The sequence below is a fragment of the Xenopus laevis genome, chromosome 9_10S (assembly GCF_017654675.1).
Source record: "Xenopus laevis strain J_2021 chromosome 9_10S, Xenopus_laevis_v10.1, whole genome shotgun sequence".
NCBI classification, from domain to species: domain Eukaryota; kingdom Metazoa; phylum Chordata; class Amphibia; order Anura; family Pipidae; genus Xenopus; species Xenopus laevis.
This window is the reverse complement of record NC_054388.1, coordinates 79,965,636-79,983,599: the sequence shown is the minus strand read 5'-3', so window position 1 is coordinate 79,983,599 and position 17,964 is coordinate 79,965,636. Positions and strand designations below refer to the sequence as shown.

The following is a 17,964-nucleotide window of genomic DNA, read 5'->3' as shown; positions in this document are numbered from 1 at the left end:
TTCATTTCAGCGCTCGTGTGCCGCGTGGCTCTGAGCAACAAAATCTAAGAAGATGACAACGGACAGGCTGTAAAAGGCATTCATTTGGTGACAGGATAATTTTACTTTTCCCTCTTGTGTTAAATGCAGCAACTGATTTCTTAACACTTCCGTCGTTTATGCAGTCAGAATTAACATTCAGGGAAATTACACAGAATGATTTCAAAGTTGTAGAACTGAAAGTGCAATAATTAGGGGGCATTGCAGGTCTTCTGGACTTTTCTGTGTGAGGATATAGCTATATTTGAATAGTGTCATTGGGTCATCAACATATGTGGATTCAGGTATGGTTCCAGTCTGATTTTTGGGCACAGTTTTATTTATGGCTACATATACACCAGGACGTTTACAACTAATCATCACCTAAAAATTCAAGATTTGTAGCTATCAGAGGGTCATCAGTGACCCTCTTTTTTACAAAATGCCCCATGATTCCATGTCTCTATAATTAGATTTCCATGAAATCATAGGAAAACGTGGCTGGGGATGTGGTTGCAATTATATAGACCTAAGCTGTTCTTTGGCACATTTATGTTGAGCTGCAAACACCATTGGCCATACAGGACCAGGTTATTGATCATTTAGGCTCTCTTGATCTAAAATAGATAAAAAAAAAGAGCAAATGGAAAATAAATAAAAAAGGAATAGTATTCCAAACAACTATATAACAATATTTGTACAAATAACACTATTGAACCCAACAAAAGAAAAACTACCACAATCTATTGGTTTCCAAATAAAAGGTCAAACAATTTATGTTCATTTAATTTTTTTTCCTTTAAACTAATGCTTTGATGGAATTATCTATCCTGCTTTCGGTAATTTCATCTGCTGCAAATGTGAGTTTTGGTAATTTCATAACACAAACAAATGCAATTTGCAGAGTATAGATGAGTTAATGGTGTTAGGGAATATTTACATCCTGTTTGCTCTGGACATAACAGCTAATATAATTCCACTAGTACTAATGACAGCCGGGAGTTTCAAGCTATGCGCCATTGAGCGGTATTTAATCACAAAATGAAATATATAGAATCAGGATAACACATGCTTAATTATTACACAAACAGCTAGAAGATTACAAATATAATGTCCTGCAAAGTGGAATAGTGTTAAGACAATGTGATTTATCTAATAATGATAATAAAGAAATACTGTACATGAGTGATGAGGGTAAGGCTAAAGACACACTCAGCCTTAAAGTTCAACCCAACACTCAATACAACATAATTAGATTCCTACATCAAAATATTTCAGGGGAACATCTTTATCTGAAAGACCTCGGGCTTGAATGGTTTATACCACTGCCACATGGAGACGTTCATGTGTAATAGACACCCTTACCCATGAAACTGAATAAGCAATGTGATTTCAGTTGCCTAAATTTTTTTTTTCATTAAAGAGATCATTGTAGTTTACCCTAAATAGCAAGATGACACATTTTTGTCTTGAGGTATAGGTAAAGAACCCCAACTCAGTACTTATATCTGTGTCTATCAATAACATCCTACAGTGCAGGGAAACTATTAGAATCAACTGCCCTTTAATGTGACATCACTGACAGTAGATCAATATATTTTAGCATCAAGGGGTATAGGTCTCTTTTGGTTCTTACATACGATAAGCAGGTGTGTGTGCCAGTGCATTGCATGTGCTTTCCTTGTTGATTTGACTCAGCAGAGTACCCATCTGATTATTAAAAAGGAGTAAAGGGTACAGGGCAAATGAGCACTTATTTAATGCAAAAATTATTATATATATATATATATATATATATATATATATATATAGAATTTTTGCATTAACTATATAAAATTAGAACAATAAAACTCCAAAAAGGTAATAGATGCAATAAATAGTTTGGTAGGCTCCGATGACATGCAATGTATAGTGCTCATCTGACATTTGGCCACAATGTTTATCATACCCCTATGAAATCTATATTCCCACCCAGAGTTTTCAAATATTCTGTATATACTGCTGTCGCTCTAGTTTTCCACAGCTTACTTAAAACTTGCACCGCAGGCTTTTGCAAAGTGTTGCAATACCTTCAATAAACTGTGTTCAATGTAAAAAATATACAAGTGAAGAGCTATAAATGAACTGTAAATTATTTACAGAGTATTTAGTGGAGAGCAGTTATTTTGGGAACACCTGATCAGAGAGGCATATCTTGACCTTAATGTAATTTTGTTTTTATAAATAAATTAAATTAAAACCCACATGCTGGAATGTGTGAAGTGGTCGAGAGATTTCCCTGTGGCCTATGTGAAGCTGAATAACCAACACATTCACTGAGAGCTGTACTAATGGCTTAGTGCTAAAGAGAATCATTCTGCAGATGAGCTAAACTGGTTCGATTCCCCAGAGAGGGAAGAATCTTTCACACTCTTTATCCACTAATTAGAAATGCTTTTTTATGCTGGCATTATTTTGTGATGCTTGTCTTGAGCAAACGTGTTTTAGAAATAACGAAAGAAAGCCCAAAGTAATACTGCCGCCACTGTATGTGGTCTCACTAAATAAAGACTAAATGAATAGGCTCCATTTTTATACAACTGGAGGCCTGCTCTGTCAGACATGCCAATTTAGACCACAGTAATCCTAGCGTCTGCTTCTTCAACTCCGTTGTTCCTTCATGTTATGAATGTTTCATCTCCCCCCCACCCAAGCCAAGGAGAAAAGGCAGGAATAGATTTCTTACATCCATTGTTGAGAATTGCAATCTCCCTTGGGTGGAAGATTATTTCCATAAAAAACAATGTGACATCATAAGCTTTTGCCATAAATGTCAGGCAGCAACCTAACCAAAACAGTTTAATGAATCATAGCATCATAAGCCAGGCTATACGGGTGATGTGTCAATTCTGGGTTTTCAGCATCAAGATAGATTCTACAAAAGGGGCACAAAAGATATCAGAGCTTATAGCACAGGTTTTCCATAGCTACAGAGGAGTGGTGTCAAAAAGGATTACACTTTTTCATAGTATGCAATATGCTGCACATATATTACACATATTGACATGTATGAGTGCATTTATTCATATTCTGCTGTATTTTTTTTCACCAAAAGGGTGATGGAAGTCCTAGCAAATAGTACTATATATACAGAATACTGTCCCTTCTACCAAGGCTTTCCAACATGACCAAATGTAGCCCTTCAATAAATCAGCCTACTGCATGCATATATTTGAATATAAGATAAGTCTAGCATTGTCATTAAGTGTGGCCTTCTATAGCTGTGTGATGTGTTTAAGGTCATTCTTTTGAAAATTACAGCGAGGAAGACTCCCTCACACAAGGAGTCGAGAGTAGGAGAATAAATCTTTCATTGTGCACAATTAAACGTGAAGAAAGAAAAAGAATGAGTCGGCACAAGTGAAAATGAAATACACTGAAATTCAGTATACAAACTAAACATGGAGAGGGTTCTTATATGGGGGAGACATATGGGGACAAATGCAAATACATTTAAAGCTATGGCACAAAGGACAATTACTCCGGCAGCACATTGCAGCCTGCGGAAGAAGCATCCGATACTCCCTGCTGCCTGTAAATGACTCATTGCATTGTGCATTTTCAAGTTTGTACCAGAGAAGTCAGGTGATTCCCATCAATGTCAGGACCCAGCGTGCCATAGGGAAACATTTCTCATTCTGCAACTGGAACCAATTACTTACAAAAAAGGAACATGCTTTCTGTCGTGCCTGTGTGGCTTTACATATCTAAATAAGACTGCCCATACAAAAACTGATTAGTACAATCAGTTTCTATTTATACTCACTTGGATCTGTTAAGTTTAATTGCACTCCCAGCTATCAGTTATTCAGTCTTTACTTATTTAGTTTAACTTTCAGTCACATGGTCCATCACTGACAAGCCCATACTGTCCATCATTTAGAGATCTCAGTCTGAAAGAGTGTGGTCCAACCATTAATCATGTCAAATATCTGACCTACCAAAGGAAACGCTGACGTATAGGTGTAATAGGTTGTTTGTAAAAAGGAGCTAGAAACAGGTTAAATTATTTGAAATCAGCTGCTCTGTTTAGAATGAACGGGTTAAACATTAACCAGGATCCATATCAAATGCTTACTAGATGAATTCACACACATGACATCATTTTCCCACCATAACATGATTGTTATGCTTTATTCTATCAAATATCAACCGATAACAGACTTGGAAGAAAACAACCCCAGGAGAGATACCTAATACTTTAAAAAGGTTATTAATGTTAAAATACAGCTTGCTTTTACATTAAAAAGAGCATGTGGTAACATTCAGAGACATTTGAAAGAGGTCTCAGACACTACAATATATATTATATGTACAAATACAATCTTTTACCTATTTTGACCACGAAAAAGCATAAATGTAAAATATCCACTGGCATATAAAGGAACGCATTAACAAACAGCCACATAATCTCACTGAATGACATGCAGGATCGTCTGAAGCAGCTAATTAACTGAGGCAGCATTTGAGACTATACAGGGCCTAATCTATACATTGGCTGCAAGGGTCAATTCCAGCAGTCAATTTCAAAGCATGGAACACTGTTTTACCATTATCAATTCTCCTGAATGCTCTGTTGAGTTTGCAAAAAAGAAGAAAATTCCCTTTAAGATAATTCTATGAATGAGGCCCACAATATTTCAATTAACTTTTTAGTCATAATGGGTTTTTTTTTTTGGTTATTCTGTCTTGAGATTTAAAATAGCCAAAAGGTTTCTGCTCTGCAAGGCTACATTATTTATATATATTTATATAATAAAATATTTATATATATATTTATATAATAAAACTAAAATTGTTCTCGTTGTTTTAACAAATAAAAATGTGACCTAACCCCAACCATGATTTGGCTTTATATACAAAAATAAAATCAGAAATAAAATTGTGCGACAATTTGAATTGTGCGGCTTTTTTGAATTGTTGGATTTTCAAACAAAACCCAGGGTTAAACAGCCCAAAACCCTTGAAAATCATGAAGGTAAAAGACATCTTCCAATTGCAAAAGGAACATCTGCCATTGCCTTTTACATGACTTCCACAGGTTTTAGCTAGAACTGTACCCTGTGGGACATGAGCCTGGTAGGGTTTATTCTGGGGGGTTTTTAGCATTTGAAAATTGTTAAGGGCCCCTAAGGTGTTTAATCACATGCTGGGGGTGCTGTGTTATCCACAGGGGAGGAGGCAACATATTGATTTAAGGATATGTTTATGGTATAGTTAAGGGTATAACTGAAATTTTTCACATATGAGTGATGAGTGATATCGCTGCAGTGAGAATCATCCATTTGGTTTTTCTTTTGTGTTCCTCCATAAATGTGGACATGGTATTAAAAATTCTTGAAAAAACATGGGTGTAGTTTAAATGGGGGAGTGGTCAACACTGGCTTCCATAATCAGCCCTCCTCCACGTAGGCCAGAAAAATTCTGGCCCTCGGTACCACAGAAGTTGGACAGCACTGGTCTACACCAAACTAAAGGTGAACTGCCCCATGTTAGTGAAAATATGGCAATTTTCCAGTGAACATAATTTTTGCCTTGAATTTCCTGTAATGTCCTGTAACAGGGAAATATATATCATGAAAGAGAGAGAATGTGGTATACACAGCATGCTACAATAATTATATGCCTAGGTGCTGGCCAGAAAAGACTATATGCATTACACTGAAAAGAATGATGATACCTAGGGTCTAAACATCACTTTTTATGGTCTGCCTTTCCCAGCATGTCACTCAGGTGCAGACTGTTCCTACTGGGCATAATATATATCCCATGCAGCATCTCACAGGAGCATTTCTGGGCATAAAAATGTCTAAAATTATCACTCACAGGCTGACTCAATGGAAATACCCAGCCAGGAAATTCCCTAGGCTTGAGTGGATCCTCAGTAAAATGAAACGGTTTTAGCTGTACAGCTTTTTCTGACTCCAAAATCCAAGGCCATATTACACTCGAAATAAATTCATGACTGATGAAAGGGGAAATATGAACCATTTTTTCTGAAAACAAATGATTTCTACAGAAATGGTCTGTCAGTGTCTGTCATTAAGTAAACAAGGGATCTTATTAAACAGCAAATTTAGCATTCAGAAGACTGCAAGAAGAAATGATTTTGTCATTTTTCAAACACGTATTTAATTATAAGTGGTCCTACAAAGTATTAAACGTATATGCCCCCCATTCTCTGTTTTACACTTCCCAAGAAAAAAAGTTCAAAATAGAGCTTTTCAAAGTGCCATTGTTGTTAGACTCAACTGGTGGGCATTCTATAGCGGTCATGAAGCCCACCCTTCCTCGGGAAAGGGGACTTAAACAAGCTCTGTTCTAGCCATGCACTCTGGTGGGATTCACAGATTTCACTTATCGTGGTTTATTTTTACACTGCAGCTGCACCGTTCTAAGGTCACATAATTTGGCTGGAATCCCAGTAGTTAGAAATTAATTTTTTCCTTTATAATACAAACTGGTGTCCCTAAGGGATTAGATCAAGAGCCTTATCTGTACTTGACAGCCTCCTAAGCCCCCAGAAAGAAATGCTTTCTTCTGCAAGGGCTTCTATAATGCAGGACCACAATGCTTTGCAAAACTCTGTTCTAAAGAGCACTGTATTACACAGGTCACCCCAGAGGCATTTACTCCACAAATTGACACATTGTAATCATGCGTTCACAGCTCAGTTACATTCTCTGACTATAATAATAACCTCTCAGTGTTCATTCATGCAATTATTTTCGAGAGGGATATATATATATATATATATATATATATATATATATATATATATATATATAAACATTTTTATGCATTTTAGCTGTAATTTTTTCAGAATGTCTCCAGCTGCTAAAGCGTTTTACATATTAGTGCTAATTAAAATCAGTAATTGTATATAACAGCCTCACTGTATAGATATTAGTAACTTTTATAAATAAAGGATAAGAATTGGGACAGGAAACTTTGATGATGCTAATTGCTGTCATGGTTCCTCCTTAATAATTCGAGACATAAGTTGATTAGGAAAAAGATAACCCAATCTCTAAGAAACACACTTCCTTTATTTTAGTTATCATCATATCACATGTTCCTGCCACACACACAGAACTCCTGCTCTCATTCCCACAGATACTTGCAGCTACATTTCAAGTGGCTTGCGTTTGTGAGCCATATAAACAATAATAAAAAGCGTGTGTGTGCTAAAGTATTTACAACACCCACACAGTCAGTTTATTACATAGCTAGATTTAGGCCATACTTAAGTGTCCTTCTTCAGACACAGACATCAGAGAGGCAGAATAGCAGCTGCCTGCGTGTGAAGTGTGTAAAAATGAATTTGTGTGCCCAAACGTTGGCCCCAAGGCGGTTTACAGCAGTCTACCGGACAGACTTACGGCCATAAATAGCCAAACACGATAAGGCGCCCTGGATAAATCTTCAAAAAATGATAATGTCTCCATCCTGTAAAAGAAGGGAACATATTTTTATTTAATGAGCTACTCACCTACAGGGCACAGTGCAAGAACAGCACCTGCATTACCTGACCAGTGTCAGACTGGGACACCAAGGGCCCACCAAAAAAACTTAGACAAGGGCCCACCAAAAAACTTTAGACCAGGGCCTCACCCTCGGTACAATTTTCTTCCTCTCCTCACTCAACCTTTATTCTCCAAGTCTCTTTTCTTTACATTCTATAATCTATTATTCCATCTATTTAGCCTCTTTGTTCTCATAAAAATAGGGAATGACTATGAAAGAGGCCAAGTGTTAGCAGCATGAGGGCCCACTGACACCTGGGCCCACCGGGAGTTTTCCTGGTATCCCTGTGGGCCAGTCCAACACTGTACCTGACTGTGCATACTTGATATTATAATATGATATTCAGTAATGGCCGGAATCCCCCTGCAAACACACAGTCATTATATATGTCTATAACATATAGATCGGTGCTAATAATGGGAACACGTTCTTTTATAAGGAGTTATATTCCATTTATTTCCATTTAACAGGCCGTAACCTTTTAATACAACCTACTGTTCACAGATCATTCAATCTCCTCCGTATACGAATTGATTACCTTAGCAATTTCCTTGCATTGTGTATAACTCATACAAAGCACTGTTATTTAAAGTAAAACACTGGATGACTCAAGAAGTCATTTTACTTAACCCCACTGCTGCCAGCGGCCAGTGGAAGATAATGTGCTGCTTTGGCCATAATGTAATAAAGGGATTAAAATATGGTCCTCAGGCCTCAGGCAGAGCATTAGAAGAAGCTTTATCTGCCAAACTAACATCTGGATCCTAATGTCAGTAACATTTTACTGTTTCACTGCAGGGCACGAGATGCCTAAAAGACAATGAAAAGCTAAAAGCATAAAGGGAAAGTGTCACAGAAAATGGTTTGTCAATTATAGTCAGCAGAATTGGGCACACTTTTCCAAAACTAACATCTTTCCATTTTTTTCATCCCCCTGGATAAGGGATTCCACATACCTGCATTTTTATTCCTTGTCAAAAATTTTATAATTTAAATGAATTCAAATGTGGGAATATTTAAGGATTTTGTGCAGAGATTTACTCTGAAAATGTATTATGCATATATGTTTCCTCTAAGGTTATATAGCTATAATAAACAGAGCAGAAATGGCCCATACACTAAACAGGCAAACAGTTATGAAAACAGGCAGTGTGACTAATATATACATTACTAAAAATAAATGGTAATTACGTGTTTGCCTGCAATGGAAACCTACAAGGAGATATATATTATTTTCCTGCTGTTAATTTATGCATAACGTTACATCTCGTATTCTCTCATTTGTGGCCAAATCTATGAACTAAGCATTTCGATTGATCACCCTAAAACAGTAAACCCATAAATGCGTGTTCCAAGTGCAACAGATAGAGCCTGCATTTGGGTTTAGTTGGACTGGTGAAAATTGGCCTGTGGGCTCATAATTGGTATATATTTTTTGATTTAATAGACATTTGCAACATTCCCATGGGAAGAACATCAATAAAGTTTGCTTTTAATGATGGTGTGCTTAGCGGGTTATGCTAATTTCCGGCTTCACAGCTATTTCTAAATTACAGTCCTCCTCGCATCTTCAGAGAGCCAAATAATATCAATATATGCATGGCGTTTCAACATTTTTAAATATATGACATCTAAGCAGTGGCAAAGTAGCCGACATGTGACAAAATCAGCAAATATCTAACAATGTGCTTTTCCTGAAGGGTATGAAGGCCGTCTGATAACTGGAGGCCAGGTGGATAGCTGTACATTGTGCCCCTGCTGAACACCTGCTTCGGCTCATCACTTATACTGTCAGCCAGCTCTGGCATTTTTTCCTCAAGGATGTAACAATTTGCTGCACAGCTATGTGGAAACATCCAGCCATCAGCCAGAACTACATATCACAAATTCAGTGTGTCCTCTTCCCTGTGTGCTGTTAAAAGGAAGATACACTCTAGTTGTAATTACAGCTTATCGTCTACAGTCCTAGTAGTATAAAAGAAGACACAACAGGGTATGCGTGCTTATTTGCATATAAATACAGGTTTCCTCTGGTGAGAGCTTCTCCAGGGACACTGCAATAACCCCCCTAGTGGCCATAAATATATTGCTTCATGATGCTATTATGCTATAGATTGCTTTATTATGAAGAACACCATAGCTGATGTCATTTGGCAGTGTCCCCCTCATAAAATTGCATTTTCTGTTTACCTCGAGGGAGTCTTTACAACGTTCCTTTGTTCTATGAATTGCTCAATACCTTGCACACTATTTCCGTAGCATGGAATCACAAGTCTAGTCTATATATGGAAAGACAAAACTTTCAGTATTCAGCTTAGACATGAATTACGTTGCAAGATCGTAGTGTGTGCCACTGAATTAATTAAAAAGCCCTCAAGTCTATAGCAATTGTATTAGTGCTCAGCACTGTTGGTGCATAATAGACTCACTATAATAAAGGTAACAGGAAGCCTGAGGTCAATTACGGCATTTTTCAAGTAGACATACACATATACAGGCACACAACAGAGCTGCCCTATCATTCAGATCAAGCACCATCCTGTTTAAGTGTTTACTATTGTACCTCATCCTCCTTCACTTGCAGGCCACAATGATTTCAAATATTATGGATACCCAGGAGATAGTTTCTTATCCATAATACTGGTATCACATGTAAAAGACTTGGCAATTATGGAATCTAAAATGAGTAAATCATCTATATAACTTTTTATTAGTGGTAAAAATAAGACTCATCATGTGTTTGATATGCTCAGCTGTTATTAATTGGCACATTTTGAATGGAGCATTCACAATGCATTGGCGATTTACTGCAGTGCTGGGAGAGAATGTGAAAAGTTCCCCAGTACAGCGTTTCCACTAGAATTCCAGTTTAAATTCCATGCACTTCTTCAATGCAGAATGAATAGGCACATTGGTGCAAAGAGCATGTTCCATCAAGCGATGGTGTACAATTTTGTTTCTGTTTTTCAATTCTACTCCCTGCACATTCTGTGGCCCATAGAGAAGCCCTGCATTTGCACATATGGGGCTAAATGGCATTTTTGGGGTCTGAATCTTTTATTACCTATTAGTACATGGGTTATTAATTAGCCCAATTTCCACAGGAATGCTTTTTCCACATGCATCACATTTACTTTTCTAATACAAACTCCCCAATCAAGATTTAAAATGTTATCAGTTCCTAGTCCAACCCTCTTTACCTCATTTATTAGTTTTCTTTGTCCTGAGTATCAATCATTATAACACAATTGTGAGCAGAAAACACAAAGTATAAGCTCCACTTGGTTATCCTGACTATGACCTCTGATTCTGCCGCCAGACGCAAATTATAATAATTCAGTTAGAAGTCTAACACAATAAAAGGCAAAGCCTATACATTAACTACTGAACCCAGGCCCTCTTCTGTACACTGATGGGTTGGAGGATGTAGAGGGCGCTGCAGCTTTAAGAATACTATTTGCCTTATGAACAGCCAATATCTTTCCATTTCAAAGATAAAATAATTACTGTCTTCATGGCGATGTAGCAAGCGGCATTTGCACACAAAGGGAACTATTTCTAATTAAAATTAGAGTCATTTTGCTACATTTTTGTGCCTTAGCCTATTATGGACCAATATGTATTCTGTTACATCAATTATTTAAAAAAATACGACAATTTAGCTTTACTGGAGAGTAGGAATTTGTCTTAGCAATGAATATGGCAAAAAAGGATACAATTAAGGCTCTCCAACTAATGCAATTTAATTTGTGCGCTCAATATACCTTCTTTGCATACTGCATCCATACATTTGGACATACTGTACATGCTTTATGAATTTCCTTGCATTAAGCATTCTCCTTGGGTCTCAGCAAATAGTATCATACATAATATGGTGACTTTTCTAAAGTCTACAGAGAATTATTCAGCTGAGACAAGCCATAAGCATTATTTCATAGGAGGCATAGGAGCCGGAATCAATATGGACAAGGACAATAATTTGTTAATGTGCCCTTTAAATCTACAAGCTGCATATTAAATAGTACTTCAAAGGAGATGGACAATGGTTTTTCCAAAATTCAAATACACTCTAGTCTCTGCAACCATGTGAATGGCATGTGGTGCCTCTGAAGTTGCGGTGACTGTGTCTGACTATATTACGAAGAGGCCAGTATATACCCATCAGCAGAAGATTCCTTCTCTGGTTTCATCTTTTGAAACAATACAGTTATCTTGCATCTGTATGCTCTGAGCACAGTGCGGAATCCCTCCAGAATTACTGTACACCATAAATTCCCAGCAAATGCTCACATGTGTGACCGGAAAACCTATTACTGTATTACTAAGACAAATGAACTGTAAAGATGGATTGTTAATTCTAGTTTGAAATACCTTCCAGGGGATCGGTGGAATATTACCAGATAAACCGGTAAACTATAAGTATATCTGAACTAGACTAGTTTGACGTTTTACTGATCAAATCATAAAACATGCCGCGCACAGACCCATGGTGATCGGTTTTATTAGAGAAGACCAAGTGAATGTTTTTTTGGCCAGTGGATACTCTTCCTGAGTGATGAAACTCCTAACACTTTTATTACGCTACCTTGGAAAACAGATTCCAAGGGAAAGATTCCAGGGAAATCTTGCATTTGTCTCAGCAGAAAACACTGAATTCTTTCCAAACAAAGTCAACTGCTAGCACTTTAGTGAAATAATAAACAGGCCCAGCTCATGGTGACTCAGGGGTGCAATACTTTTTTGTGCACTTGTGGCAGGATATTTCAAAGAACTGGAAATATCTATGTCATCCAAAACATAAAGCATTATGATATACAAGGTCCACCTTTTGTAGCTAAGCAGCATGGAGCATTCCCTTCTGGAAAGAGTGAAACACAATTATCTTTGCTCATTTCAGAAAGCACTTCTGGGTAGAACAGAGTGATTGGCTCATCCTATTACTGCACAGGCTATTCAATCTGTCTGCTCTTTCTATCTAGAAAGCAGCAGCGGGTTTGTCTGACTCTGTGTTGTGGAAGGGACCGCACATGAACATCCCAAAGGGACAGTAAAACGGATTAACACACATATGTCTCAGCCTCCAACACACAAAAGGGTTAATGGTGACGCAGATGACAGGCTGGATGCGTAAAGTGCAGTGAGGTACAAATAGCCATTTAGGAGGATCTGTGTGGAACAGTCCATTTATGAAGACCTATTATAGACTTGATCATCAAATTGTACAGAAATGAGCCAGCTCTCTTGGGTAAAACAAGCCATTTGGGGCAGGGAGGGGATATTTAATTCAGTCAATGCCTTAATATGTCTAACTTTTTTATTTATATGTTTAGTAGAGTATTTATTTTCTGTAAACTATCAATGTGACCCATAACATGTTTCACATATGCACCCCCCCCAAAAAAAAAACAATGACCAGTGCAGAGCAGGACTCCAGGTTAAACTGCTATTTATTACATAAATATTGGCACATACAGAACACATAAAGAATCCCTGCATGGCACATACATACAGACAGTACTTTGCATGAGGTTCCCCCAGTTCACCCCTATTTTTGCCTTCCACATTTTTTGTCAACAAATCACTGAATAAATATTACTTTAACAGGTCCTAGAGTTACTACACACGCCTGAGTATTCTACATGCCTGACCTGTAGTGTTCTGCACAGAATGTCACCCTTTCCCCCCAAAAAAACTGAAGGACATTGGTGAGCAGTAAATCAGCTGCCAGCTCAAGTCTCCCTTAGTGTCAGTCCACCTAAAGGGAGAAGTTAAATATTGAAGAGCATGAATGTATTTGTGAGCTGGAATTAGAAGTAGATTGCAAGCTGTGTAGAACAGTAATCCTGCAGCGCTATGAAATTATGCACACACAATAAAGCACATTTAATCATCATCTAAACCTCAGCCTCTATTTTCCCAGGAATAAAAATACATTCCCTACCAACACAGCACAGAGCAATGCAAGAGCAAAGAACACCACATACCACAGCATGCTGCTATCTCTGTCTACATTGTAGATGGGAATGCAAAAACAACATATGTTTGCCATTTGGTATATATTACTGGCCTGTGATGATGTCTCTGAAAATCTAATGTATCCTGTGATTTGTTTAAATCTGTCTGTATACAGTGTTTTCCAAAAAAAAAACAAAACAAAAAAAATACAGTGTGTGCCTGGACTGCTGGCCTCGAGAAGCCAGGTGGCCACACTTTGATCCTATAAAGATCCTACATGCCTCCATGATCCAATTATTCCACAGCATAATTCCTTCAACCAAAGGCAAAATAGGCTGCCTGTCCCTAAAAAATCTCTGGGAGAGAGGAGACAGAATGGGTTTTTATGGCTCTGGTTCCCCGGGCATGTTTCCCTTTAAAGTTTTAATCACATGGGGATCTTTGGAGAAGTATGATTGCCAAAGCCACTTAGCTAGCCAGGGATCATGAGATGCCATTGCGCTCTGCAATCCCTTCCCAACACTGAGATAGATAATCCTCTTTCTGAAATCACAGGGCTCCTTCCTTCTGCAATTTGCTGCTTCATGTCAGTGCTGATCCCTGAGCGCTCCGATTTCAATAAGTGACTTACTTTTGGTCCCTACAGTGGGAAAAGCTGAATTATTTGTGCTGCTACTTGTGGAACCTAACAATGCTCAGTCATTTCAGGTGTGTATGTGTGACAGGGTGGATACTTATATCTTAAATCCCGTCATTGCCAAGCGAAAAACAAGGGGCTGTTACACAGTAAGCAATGCATTCTATATTTTTCTTCAACAAGCAGATAGGGCTCTGTTTCCTACACACAGTAGACCAATGCTTTGGCTGTTTTATTATAGTGTGTATAGATAGAGAGGGTCTACCATGTATCAACATTCTATTCTGCTAAAATCCCAGCAGGAGGGCCATAGATTTATGCTCGTTTTTGAAAAATGTAGCCTTACACTACATATGCAATATGACAGTAGAAGTGTCAATGGGGAAAAGCCCTATGCCCAATATGATCTTCCTACTCTAGACCTACATTCTAAAAGATGCTATTTCTTAGGCCCGTCACAGATACAAATATCCCTTTAGCGGGTCTGTGCACTTTTTCTCAGAGTAGAGACCACTCAGGATGATATAGGACAGCCGGTGAGTCCCACCAACCCCAACTGGCAGGGATTCAGAATTCGATATGGTACAGCAAAGTGGCTGTGCAAGCTGACTCCTCACACGATCAGATGCCTACTATATATTCAACCAGTGTTCCAAGCCTCTGCAGAAAAGCATTGCATAAACTCCTGCATTAGCCCTCACTTCCACAGATCTGCAGGACCAGCACAGTCCCAAATTAATGCAGAGATATCCTAGCCTGTGTGTGCTGAAAATCAGATCCACTTCTGCCTTTGTATGCTCCCCTACAATTAATTCCCCATTGCTGATCCTTTATTAAACAAAAGCACAGTTTGTAAAAGGGTTGTTTTGATGCTTTATAGAAATCTATTTCCATCAATGATTATCGGTGCCAATCTGGTGCCAGTTAGAAGTTATGGTTCCCCACAATGATCTCTCATCACAGGTTGTACATCTACATTGTTACACGGCGGAGTTACATTGTTGTTGGTAGATTGGTGCCAATTACCCCTTCAATTGTCTATTCCCATACAATAGGGGATAATCTTATTTGCAAGTCAGTGAGACTTTCAAGCGAAAGAAAGGAAGATGGCTCAAACTTCAATGTGTATTGCACAATATACAGGGGCTGCGCAGAGCTAATTATTAAGGGAAGGGCACAACTAAAATTGTTACAATTAACAGTAAAGCTTATTCTGTTTTAGGGGCTAAACTGAGTTTGCTTGTATCCTGACGCACAACCCTGCTTAATAGACACCCAGGGATTCTCACCCTAAGAACTAGTTGCTTGGCCCCACAAGTGCTGGCCCTTTGGAAATTGTAACTGAAACAACTATAGGGCGGCAGCTTGGAAATGTCTGCCTTGGTGTTGGAGTATAATGAGAATGTTGTTTGTGAGTTTCATGCCCAGCACTAAAATCAACCCTAAACTGCCCTCTGAACAGTAGTACTACGTGTTAGGCTGGGAAGAATGAATTCACCCTTCCATTATGAGTCACTATTTTTTGGGGAGCAGCATGGATATGAAGAAATGAATGCTTAAAAGAAGAAATTAATACAGTGTCCCCATGTATAACTCTTTGTATTACTTCTGCTCTACTTATTAAACTTTTCCCATTGTAATTTTCCCAATTGTAATTAATATGGGAACAGAATGATGTGAATACACTCAGTAGATATCAAGCACTTCTCTGTGCCACATGCTAGAAGGAATTTGGCCTTCCAGTTGGATTCCCATTGCCCATGACTGGAAGAAATGAAATCGCACTGTGTGTAGCACAGATATGGGCTGCATGCTGCCAGCTGGACACAGCTTTTCTTTCCAATGCCATCTGCCCCTCTCTATCCCTGGCAACTGACAATCTACAGTTAAGGGATCATAAGCGCTCACCAGCAGCTTGGAAGCGCCCGCTTATAATGTAGACATCGCGATGCGTTATGATGATGAGCGACACCGGCGTAGGATCGCGCTCTTAAGCTCGGATATGCGCACAGCTGGCACCATACTGCCATAATTGCCAACATCTATACCCTGTCACAATCTCACTGAGATGAGCATTGCTCCTATGCTACATACAACGTCATTTTCCATCTCAGTGCAATTTAAATGGAGTTGCGGTAAGATTAAAGGGCTACTAGATGGACTGGAGACAACTCCTGGGAGCTAAAGAGCAAAAGAAGAGCCTGGTAAAAAAATAAAAAAAAAGGCTTTGTAGTATTTTTCAACTTTGATTCACTCCAGATGTGACATCCAGCAGCAGCAAGGGCTTGTCTCGCACACGCAAATGTGTTTTGTTATGGAGGAGAGAAAGGGTCGAGGAGCTGCTGCGATTGGCTCTGTAGCGAGCGACTAAGTGCGACCAGACGCAACCCAACACAGTAACTTTTTCCCCGCTTACCTTCTTGGCCTGAGACTTTGGCCCCCAGCGAGCAGAGAGAAATAAGTCCAAGCAGCAAGGCAAACACATCCATATTGACAAGGAGGATAAGAAAGATCCCGGTTAGCAAGTCATGGATTTGCACCAATTTGCGTCTCTTTATCTGGACTGATGCGCTCAACACACGGCGATTAGAAACTCCTCACGCGTACGATTCGGGCCAGTTTTAGGTCCCTCCCAACAGGCACAAGCAGACCCCAGAAAAAGCTCAGGGAGGCTCCTCAGTCCGCTGTTCAGGAGTGGAGGAAAGTGGATGATGGGGTGTCCAAGAAAGCGCTGCTATTTCCACTGGAGACAGGAGGGGAGATTGCAGCACATACCGGCAGTTACAACAGGCAGTTTGGCAGCAGGACAGAACCAATCCTTGTAGTTCCCTGGCAGGGCTCTGGCTGGAGGCTTCACGGAGCGCACAGGCGTCTGCTGTCTGAAGATGCTTTGGGAGTGTAAAGCCCCGAGTCCCTGTCTTCTTCTATCTACCTCCTTCCCCAGAACTCCGTTCCCTTATACAGGGAGACAAGCATGTGGATGTCAGTAGAGGGGGCAGAGCTACAATCTCTCTCTCACAGCCTGGCCACGCCCCTTCAGCCCTGTCATTGATTAAAGCAGAAAGAAAAAGAGAGAGAGAATGGCAGATATCTGAAGGCATAGACAATGCCATGCGCCAGGAGAGAGAAAGACAAAATGCCACATATCAGGAGAGACACACACAGAGAAAATGTTAGATATCAGGAGAGAGAGAGAGAATAGAGTGTATCCGGAGAGAAATCATATCTCCAGATAGAGACAGAAGAGTCTGTATCAGAAGAGAGAAAAGATCAAAAACGAGATGTTCCAGCCAGTCAGGAGTCTCAGAGCAAGATCAAGGCCATTTCTCCTTAGTTAAGGGTAAGGATAAGGGCACACTGGGCAATTTGGGGAGATTTAGTCGCCTGGCGACTAATCACCTCGACTTTGCGGCGACCAATCTCCCCGAACGCCTTCGCCCACTCTCCGCCTAGCTAAAAATCGCCGGTACTATTCACATGCGGCGATTCGTTTTCCGAAGTCGCCCGAAGTTTCCTCGTGAGGCAACTTCGGGCGACTTCGGAAAATGAATCGCCGCGTGTACTTAGCGCCGGCGATTTTTCATTTTAGCCAGGCGCAGAGTGAGGGAAGGCTTTCGGGGAGATTGGTCACCTCAGACCCTATACCCTGAGCTACAGACAGGCAAAGCAACAGGTGTAGCTGCCCAGTATTGCACTGGAGGAAGATATTGTACTTAAAGCAAATGGTAGAGAAATAGATCTTATTGCTGCTCATCACTGCTAAATGTTGCCCTAGCACTGCAGCAAAG

At 39.4% G+C, this 17,964-nt stretch overlaps 1 protein-coding gene across 4 annotated transcripts in view; it reads right to left on the bottom strand.

Moving 5' to 3' along the window:
* Positions 1-17,171, bottom strand: part of nrp2.S (neuropilin 2 S homeolog) — a 93,339-nt gene extending 76,168 nt beyond the window's left edge. For 3 of the 4 annotated variants that reach the window (XM_018237402.2, XM_018237403.2, XM_018237404.2), the window contains exon 1: positions 16,593-17,171. In XM_018237402.2, coding sequence (XP_018092891.1) covers positions 16,593-16,665 — 73 coding nt within the window. In that variant the 5' untranslated portion in view covers positions 16,666-17,171. 4 annotated transcript variants of the gene reach the window in all.
* Between the last annotated feature and the right edge of the window lie 793 nt (positions 17,172-17,964).